At 42.8% G+C, this 9,735-nt stretch overlaps 3 protein-coding genes across 4 annotated transcripts; 2 read left to right on the plus strand and 1 right to left on the minus strand.

The window, feature by feature from the left end:
• The first annotated feature begins 203 nt into the window (after positions 1-203).
• Positions 204-1,954, plus strand: LOC133843919 (uncharacterized). The gene is made up of 2 exons (XM_062277687.1): positions 204-313; positions 393-1,954. Exons 1-2 carry the CDS (start codon positions 268-270, stop codon positions 1,928-1,930), a joined length of 1,584 nt encoding a protein of 527 aa, XP_062133671.1. The 5' UTR covers positions 204-267; the 3' UTR covers positions 1,931-1,954.
• LOC133843917 (FACT complex subunit spt16) lies at positions 1,952-7,615 on the minus strand. 2 transcript variants are annotated; one of them, XM_062277683.1, is made up of 9 exons: positions 7,364-7,615; positions 6,842-7,105; positions 6,476-6,775; positions 5,238-6,418; positions 4,106-4,972; positions 3,768-4,036; positions 3,562-3,709; positions 3,298-3,408; positions 1,952-2,559 (listed from the first exon to the last, which is right to left on the minus strand). In XM_062277683.1, exons 1-9 carry the CDS (start codon positions 7,430-7,432, stop codon positions 2,400-2,402), a joined length of 3,369 nt encoding a protein of 1,122 aa, XP_062133667.1. In that variant the 5' UTR covers positions 7,433-7,615; the 3' UTR covers positions 1,952-2,399. The 2 variants fall into 2 exon arrangements, with proteins under 2 accessions (XP_062133667.1, XP_062133669.1); XM_062277685.1 differs by lacking the exon at positions 3,298-3,408 and having other exon boundaries at positions 7,364-7,611.
• A 959-nt stretch (positions 7,616-8,574) lies between these two features.
• LOC133840061 (uncharacterized) lies at positions 8,575-9,570 on the plus strand. The gene has a single exon (XM_062271717.1). It carries the CDS (start codon positions 8,575-8,577, stop codon positions 9,568-9,570), a length of 996 nt encoding a protein of 331 aa, XP_062127701.1.
• Positions 9,571-9,735: the final 165 nt, after the last annotated feature.

The following is a 9,735-nucleotide window of genomic DNA, read 5'->3' on the forward strand; positions in this document are numbered from 1 at the left end:
CTACATACTGCTCGCTGCATATATCCCCAAGTTCATTAGACTTTGATGGCCGCCTCATTGCGTCTGCAATGAGGAGTTGAGGGCATAAAGCGTTCAACGGCACGAAATGGAAAGTTTCCGATTTCTTGTTGTTGTGTTTGCGAGTGTGTGTGTGTGTGTGCGTTTTGCACATCAATCCGTTTTAGCCCCCTTGCCTGTAGTGAAGAAGCCAAATCCAAAGCCATAGCCAAAGTCTAAAAATAAGCAACGCAATCGAAGCCAGCAGAGATGTATGAACCCGAGGCGGAATCGGACGAGGATTGCGAAGTCTACTGTAAGTATGCTTAGCACTCGAGTCGCACTCGAGTTTTATTAGTGGCCGACTGACATGTCGCTTATGTTGGATTACGCAGTCCTCAAGCCCGTCAACGAGTACAACATTGTGGACAAGATCAAGGAGGCCAACAAGGAGCTCTTCGCTCTGGATGCGGACGATGACGGCGATGCAAATGATGCTAAGGATGCAACGACTGCGGCCAGCAGCCGCAAGGTAACTTTTGCTCTCAATCTGGAGAACTATGAGCCGACATCGCAGCAAGAAACCCAGCTGCCCAGTCCACCAGATGAGCTATTGCAGCAGCTGGCGCAGCTGAAGCTCAAGCCAAATCACGAACGTTTTGCGCCAATTGCCGAGGAGCCAGCCAAAGAGCAGGAGAAGACCGCTGAGCTACAGCTACAAGAGTCGCAGTTGCATGAACAGCAGATAGAAGTGGAGCCAGAGGAGGAGGACGATGAAATATGCGAAGAAATTTTGGAATTAACCGAAGTGGAAGTCAGCAGCAGCAGCGCTACCAAAGGCGAACAGATGCCGGCAACTGTGTCCACTGCCAACATGGACTACGAGGATGATGTGGCCGACGAAAACGATGACGACGATTTTTCGGGCGTGGATGAGGATGATTTGACGGCAGCACCCGAAACGCTGGCCAACGAGACACAGAAGCGTCGCATAAGTCGCCAGAATACATTTGATTGCAATTACGAGCCGACCGAAGGCGAGTCGGATCAACGCAGTCTGACCAATTTGCTGACCGAATCCGATTGCGAGGAGGATGAACGTGCCGTGAACGAGGCGCGCTTGAAATTGCGTGAAGCCTACAAGAGTCTATACAAAACGCTGGATACTAATGGCCAGGCACAACTCAATCGATTGACATCGAGTGGCAATGAAGCCGCCGATGTGGACGATGATGATGATCTGTCCATTATTGCCGCCAACTATATACCCGATGACTTTGAATTGAACGAACGTAGCATTTATTACAAGAAGGACGATGAAACGCACCAGAACCAACAGCCACAGCAGCAGCAACTGCGAACAACATCGCCGATTAGTAGCAACACCATTAGCAGCACCAGCACTAAAACATTCTTCAATTCCCGCCGCTTTAGCTTTCGGCGACGTGCTCGCGCCACGCCCAGTGTCTCGTCCAGCAGCACAACAGCAGCGCCAGAGATCAAGATGAACTATAAGATCTGCTGTGAGCATCGACATGCGTTGCAGGACAAGCTGCCCAAGTACACGGGCTACATGTCCGAGTACGGTTTGAGTGCCAAGCAGTTGCAGCAACGCGATCAACAGCTGCGACGTAAGCAACGCTTCAGCATGGAACAAACGTTGAATCGCAACGAGCATGAGCTGAAGAAGATGCAGGACAATGAGCGTGCCTTTACCACCTGGCTGAAGAACAAGATGCGCTATCCCATCAACAAGACACGCAACATGTTCGATACGACACGAAGGAGAGCAAGTGTGGCTGCCGTCAACAGTCCCAATCCGCACCAGAAACATCAGAGACAGCATTCGCAGCAAGAGCAAGCGGTGAATCGACGTCGCGACAGCATTGAGGTGCATCCATATAGGCATCTGTTGGGCAGTTGGAATAAGTAGATATATATAAATATATATATGTAACATATATATGCATTGCGCACTTACAAGGCTAGTTTATTACATACAAAATAGAAATCGTATTAGAATTATTTGCAATTTGTAATACAACTTTTTCAAAATGAATGCTGGAGAAGAGAAGCCATTTTAAAAGGAATTGGGTGAAATACAGTTTCTCAACGGTGAATCAACATCAAAGTATATCCAGACATTTGCAGTGTGTATATTGGGTACGAATTTGTGTGTTTGTGTTGGTGTGTGTATGTGTGTGTTTGGTTCGAGGATTACAATGTCAGAATTTACAAAATGGAGATATCGTAGACACGAATTAACCTAAGGTTAAGGTATACTGTATTTCTTCTCTGTTCTGTATTTATTATATGGTGCAGATGTATGTGTGTATATATATGTGTGTGTGTGGGTTGCTGTGCTATTGTGTGTCCTACAACTAATGGTGTGTGTGTCCTTCTTAGTGTCGCGACTTCTTCGATTTGTTGTGTCCATTGTCTCGACTGTCGTCGCGCGAACGCTTGCGATCCTTATCCTTGCTGTTGCTCTTGTGACCCGATGACGAGGAGGAATGATGCTTGTCGCGATTATGATACTTATCCTTGGACGATTTCGATGGGCTACAACAAAAGAAAAACCAAACACAATTCAGAGTTAATCAATTTAAATCAATTCAATTCGGTGCGAATTTCGATTGAGAATGCAAAATTATTTGCAACACGCAAGCGAGAGGGAAATGTGCAAGAAACAAAACAACAAATTTTGAGCAGAATTTCGAGCAAAATTTATGAAGTATTCTTCATGGCAAAAAAAAAAAAAAAAATAAGATATTAATTGATTAGTAAACGTTTCAGCAGAGCATTGAAAACAAACGAAGTCTTTTCGTTTTATCACAAAAAGTGTGAAGGAAAGATGGGAAACTCTGGGAAAATTTAGAAACTTGAAACTATATTTATATATACACAACCTTAGTAAAAATTAAAGGAAGAAAGTTTAGAAAACGAAAGATTGATTTCAAAAGTGCTTTGAAACCGTAGATTAATTAATAGAGGGAAATCTTTTTGAAAAAGTCAGAAAACAGTTAAAAAAATGTTCATTTATAGGAACCGCATTAAATATCGTTTTCCGATATTCAGAATGTCGTAAAAGTTAAAGCTAAGCTCTGTTAATTTTTGTTAAATAATTGAAAACGGAAAAATAACTTCATAAATATCAAATCAATATTTTCAATATATCATTTGCCAATTTTTTTAGTTCAAATAATTGTGATTGTATGTGAGTGTATGGATATTTTAAGGTTGTGAGTGAGTGTGTGTAAATTCATGGTGTGAGCAGTGTGTGTGAATACGTTAACAAACCTAGATGAGCTGCCATGTTTGGAGCTGGAGGATTTTAAATGTGAAGAAGAGGAGGAATTCGACTTATGCTTTTTACTGTGCGACGATCGCTGCTCCTCACGCTCGCGACGACTGTTTGTGTGTGTTGTGCGTGATTCGGAATAGTTTTATATTGAATAAATAAATAGAAGAGAGGATTTGATTTGTTTACAAATTTGATAAATACACTCTGTAGACATTAAACTTTTACTAGGCTCTTAACAATCAATTGCAATTTGCGCATACCTGTGCTTGGAGCTCTTGCCATGTTTCTTTGACTCGAATTTGCCGTTGCGCTTGTCATCGGTGTTATAATCATTGTTGCGATCCTCTTCAGCGGCCTCGCGCTCCAGATCGGACCAATCCTTGCCCGACTCCTCATCGGATCCCAGTTCTGTTATAAAAAGTATAAAATCAAATTAAGAATTCAACAAACAGTTGTCGCAACATACCGTCGCTGTCATCGCTTTCGTCCTCGGAAGCCTCCGAGTATTCGGAATCATCTTCGTCGGTCTCATCATCCGTTTCGGCATCTGTAGGATTGTAGGCTTCATCCTCTTCTGATTCGGCCGATTCATTGTCGGCTTCACTGCCCGATTCGGGATCCAAAAATGTCCAGCCGCCTTGATCAAAGAAGCCCTCTGGATCATCAACAATGGTCTTCATGATCTTCTGCCAATTGAGCGATTGAACGCCCTCCGAGTAGCGAATGTCGCAGGAACTGCAAGCGGGGAGAAAACACAAAACATTAAAAATAAAAGTTCCAATTGAGTTATTTAATTTATCTTACTTGAGCCACTCCTTAACGTGATCCAGCATGTTCATGGGAATGGCATTGACCATGGCAACCTTTTTGTTGTACTCCTTGAACACAAAGATCATGTCAAAGTTACGCAAATGGAACTGCACACGCTCAAAATGCACCAGCTCCACATCGTCCAGCGTAATCACAAATGGTGGCCACTCCGTCAGATTGACCAGCGAACCTGATGTTGGCTGCAAAGTGACTGTGCTGCGGAAAGGTGCGCCCGGAAAGCCCAGCTCACGGAACGGAGTATCAAACTCGACCAGTGCCTTGGTCATGCCTTCAACCTTCTCGCAGAAACTCTTGAACGCCGTCTTAAGCTTGTGGCGCAACTCACGTTCCGCCTGCTCGGCGGCCAAATCATCACGATCGTGCATATGCTGATGCTTGCCCAGATCCGTGGTGATCTCGCCCACCTCCGTGTAGAACTGCACATCCACATGCTTCTTTTTGCCAAACATGATCGCGTACTTCAGATGGAAATGCAGCAGTATAATCATTTCACCATCGCATGGTTGAAAGAATGCGCTCTTGATGTTGTTGTACAGTATGTCGACTTTGTCGCCACGCACCGAGATGTAACGGAAGCCATTGGTGTGTGCCTCCAAGCTGCCCGTCATCCGCTTGGTGACAATGTTGGGACGTATGTACAGATCCTTCAGCTTGGGATTGCCCTTGTTTTGCGAAAGTATCAGCGTATCCTGTTTGACCAAATCCTCCTTTTCACGCTCTTCTGCCTCGCGGGTCTTGAAGCGCTTTTGCACCTCTTTGATCAGCCGAAAAGCATTGTTCAGATTTGAAGAAGCAGCCGCAATCTCGCCGTGCTCCTTTACATTGGAGCTACGATACGTGCTGTAATTGTAAACGAAATTTTTTTAATATTCATGTTCATAATACTAGCTTAAATCATAATTCGAAAAGAATTTTAACTAGTTTAAACTGAAGAATGTTCCAAATACCAAAAAGATATATGTCGATAATTGCAAACTAAACTTTTACGTTAAAAAATCAATTAATTGCAATTGAAATTATTTTTGGGTATGATTTCGTTTTAGTTTAACATAATTGCAATTATCGTATAGCGATGCAAATGCTATCTTGGATCTTTAAAACTTACACTTCCTTGACAAAGGTCGCCTCCGGCTGTGGATAGAGACCGCCCTCGTTGCGTCCCATTGTGGCGCCGGGATGAAAGAAATTGATGCGCAGATACGTGTATTCGCCTTCAACAGATTGCGAAATGTTCTTGATGGTGGATATGTGGAATGGCACCTGAATGCCAAACACTGGCATAATGACCGTCTCATACTTTTTGTCCACATACAATTTGAGCTCCTTAACTTCGGGTTCGCGTGGAATTTGGCTCATCGATTTGTAGGAGACGGTGTTCTTGCGTACCTTTTCCACCTCCTTGGAATTACCCTGTTTAGCCAGACGTTCCTTGGCACGTTCGTTGAGCGCTTGCGCCAGCTCACGTTGATGTTCCTTGCGCTTCTCTTCGGTGTTGATCTCATTGCGCAATTTTGATTCGAGCACAGCATTTCGTTTGCTGCGACCCAAGATCTCGGTGCTTTGATCTGGTTTGGTTGCCTTTTTATCATCCACATCCTCCTCCTCGTCGTCGTCATCCTTGATGAAGATGCCAACGTTCTTGATCTTCTTCTTGGATGGCGTCATCACGCTAGCCGGTCCCTGGTCACCAACGAGCACTGTATCGCCAATAAAGAGCGCATAGGTTTTGCCCTCTTTGTCGGCTGCATCGGCATTGGTTAAATTCGAGATGCCAACATGCAGATTGAAGACCATATTCTTTTTGATCAGCGCCTGGCATTTGGGGCCGATGACAATGGAATTCTCGCGAAACTCCAGACCCATGGCAAAGCCAAAGCTCTTGGTCAAATTGTCCACCATGCTGGGTTTCTCCTTTTTCACATAGGCGAGCGTTGTGTCATAGACTTCGCATAGTTTTGCATTCGGCACAAGTAACTTGAGTATTTCTTCCTGTACGTTTACCAGAAACGTGTAGTTCTCCTGCATGGTCTCGGTGGGATTCACCAGAAATGTGCGCGAAATGTTCGAACAGTAGGATTTGTAACGAGCGCCCAGTGAGCAGACGATAACACCAAAATGCAAATGATTTTTATCGGCTGCCGCCGAGAATTTTAAGCTATATGCGCCGCCCGACTGAATGATTGGTGGGTAGGCCATATCAAGTAGACGTGGATCCAGACCGCTAGTGTATTTCTTTTCGGTTATAGCTGTTTCGCAGCCATCCGCTAATTTTGTGTGCTTCACTTTCTATTAACAGTTGGGATTAATAATAATTGATGCTTTGTATACAATTGTTTTACTTACCCGATCAGAGTCGATAATGTCCATGATTTCATCTTTCAAATACTTGTTGAATATGTCCATGGACACCAATGAGGCTTTGCGTATATTATTAATCTCGGACTCATCCTTGGGGCACATCAAGTACGCAATTATGGTGCTAATGTCCACGTGCTCAAACTTGGCGCCTGTCAGCATCTTCTTCCAAGCTTCGCTAAATTCTCCCGGGAATGCGTCCTTCGTAAAGACGCCTAACCTTTTGCCCTTCTTCGAGTTCTGTATGGTCTTGATGAGCTTATCAAAGTTAGCATTATCCTTGTCGGTCTACAAAATGAATTTAAAATTAGCTTGTTTTGCAGTGGTTGAATGTTTGATTGTCGTTATACTTACGCGATCGCGTACAAGCAACTTTATTTCCGGCACGCCCTCTTCGCTAATATTTTGCGCCTGTTTGAGGAACTCAATCTTCTTTTTGCTGGTGAGGAAATAGATGGCATCCGAGGCAAAGATCGAGATGGTATCCGTCAACTCGTAGCCCAGCAGCCAAAGCTGTAAAGCCATTGATTTGGAGTAGACAACATCCTCATCTACGCCCACCACGCTCATGATGCAGTCCAGATTACTAAGCGCATCATCGTGACCAGTGCTCGGCGCCTGACAAGGAAAAGTAGATGTAAATAAAATATAAAAAAAATGCCGCATCTCACGCTTTCTAACCTAATTCGCAACCGATTTGTTTTTATTTGTATTTTTTTTTTTCTGTTCGGTGTAATTTCACAACATTTGCTAATTAAAGTTTATCTAAAGTACGGTGGCCCATCGAAACACAACGTGGAAGCGAGCTTGTTGGCCCATTGTATTTGGTGTCCCCGGCAAGAGAATTTGCGGCAAAGTTAACAAAGTTCGACTTACCTTCCATTCAGTATATAGGCGTTTTATTCGACGCACAAATGATTCTTTATCTAGAACGAAGCTCGACATTGTGCCGCTCTTTGAAACTTAATGCGTATTAGAATCGAAAAACAAATGTCTGTCTTACTGCAATAATTTAACACATTTATTATAGCGCAAATTCCGCCAGACACTATGTCGAGCGTTTTGCAAAAAAATGCGCGGCGACAGACGCGTGGACATTCACACGTCAACGTTCGACTAGTGATACCAAAACATCGTGTTGTTATCGATACTTACGAGCACTTGGTACTGATGATCGATATATAAACATCGACTGCTTAAATGACAGAAGAAATTTTGATTTTTTCGATTATAATCAAAATATTTTTTAAATATAGACACTTTTTGTAAAGTTAATAGACAATCGAAGCTTTGCATTTGTATGCTATATTTACTATGAATATACATTTTCATAATAAAAATCTAACATATTTTTACATAGGTAAAAAAATAGAGGTCAACATTTTTCGGTATATACATATTTTTTTAGTTCGAGGTGCTTATCTGGATACCAAAACTGAGTTCACCATACCATAACAAACAAGCCCGCCAAGATATGAAAACTATTCTGCTGCTTTGATCATTATCGAGCTTACAAGAGGCGGACCGTATCCCTTTAAATCTTTCGTAATCTATAGGGTTACTCACAGTCAAGCGCATACCACTTGTATGTTTTGTTTCTGCAGAATTATTGAAAATGTGATTTGTATACCTTTTTGACCTTAAACAAGGCGATTGCAAAATGCAATACAAATCTAATACACTAATAATTCCGATTGCCTTTTGCGGGAATTCCCCTATAAATAAAGATATGGGTCGGCTCAGCTGCTGAGCTTAGCAAATTATCAAACCCATACAAACGACTGATAAGGGCTATATAAGGCGATCGCTGATGAATATATTTAGTAAAAGCAATAATGTCTTCGAAAGTGATTGTTCTGTTACTTTTTGTACTGTCTATTAGAGGAGGAGACACTTTGATCAGCGGAGTAGAGAACAGAAAACACATTTCACGGCTAAATGATCAGGACCCGTTGGTTGGTGAATGTATCTCATTGACAACAGATGATAATCATAGTCTACAGAAGATAATACGAGCGATAGTCAATGGAGAGTGGCATCGTGTCCAATTGGTGCTGCATCTGGCAAGTGAGTCATGTACCTTGGAAATGAAACGCGGTGTATATGAGGCTTTGTGGCTAGAGTGGCAGCAGGATAAACACATATACGATCCCCTTAAAATACTTGATTTTTATAAGCAACTCGAGAATGAGTCGAATGTGCCGAAAACCTTAATGGAAAAAATCTATCAGGCTTTCATCGCTCGCTTCGCTCAATTGCTATCAGCGCCCTTCCACACCGACAGTCACGCTAGCGATTTCCCTCAGGTCACCAAACTCCTTTCAAAACTAAAAGAAAGTCCACAAAAATACACTCGCGACATATTTGAAACTCTGTTTGACGATGTGCTTTCTTTGGAATCCTCACTGAGTGTGGCACAACGACTGGGCAATTTCAACGCCAGCTTAGAGCAATTGGCCATGGCCAACTTGCAATTTGTTTATCGTTCCGAGGTCTTGGTTAATTCGAGTGCTCATGCTGTGTTGCTGGACAATCTACGCCAGTTAATGAAGCAACCGGCTTTTTATCTACAAGTGGGGAGCTCTCTAATTTCTAAAGTGATAAAATTGCTGCCTTCGGAAATTAATTTGTTATTCATCGCTGAGAGGTTGTGCTTGCGAAAAGCGGACAACATGGAATATCTTTGTGAGTGCTTTGGTCCCTCCGATATATGCACCAATCAACTATACAATGAAAAGTCATCTCTCGGGGTACAACGCAAAATCAATGGCGCCAACAATAGTACACTGTTTGCCTTCCACAATCCACACTGGAATAACCGTTATTTAGGAATGCACTCGGTCAAAGGGCAGAAAAGAGTTAATAAGAACCTGTGCAGTCAGCGCGACATCTACTGGTGGTATGTGGAGCCGGTGCAAGACGGCGTGGCAATCTACGACGCTGCCACATCCAGCTTCGTGATCTGCGGCGGCGATCCAGCGCAATGGAATGACTATTACAAATATGCATACACTCGCCGTGCAGAGGATTTTGATGAGCATCGCAAGGATTGCACCTGGATTATCGAGGATTGCAGGAAATAATTAAATATTCAAATAATAGTAATATTATGACATACATATATTATATACACACATATAGTTCAAGGTACTCACTTTCGGAGTTGCTCTTCCCGAAAGTGTTTAGTTCAGCATTTCAATTGTATAACATTTTTAAAATAAATTGTTGATCAACGAACATTTGATTAA

This window comes from Drosophila sulfurigaster, chromosome 3 (genome assembly GCF_023558435.1).
Source record: "Drosophila sulfurigaster albostrigata strain 15112-1811.04 chromosome 3, ASM2355843v2, whole genome shotgun sequence".
Classification (NCBI taxonomy): domain Eukaryota; kingdom Metazoa; phylum Arthropoda; class Insecta; order Diptera; family Drosophilidae; genus Drosophila; species Drosophila sulfurigaster.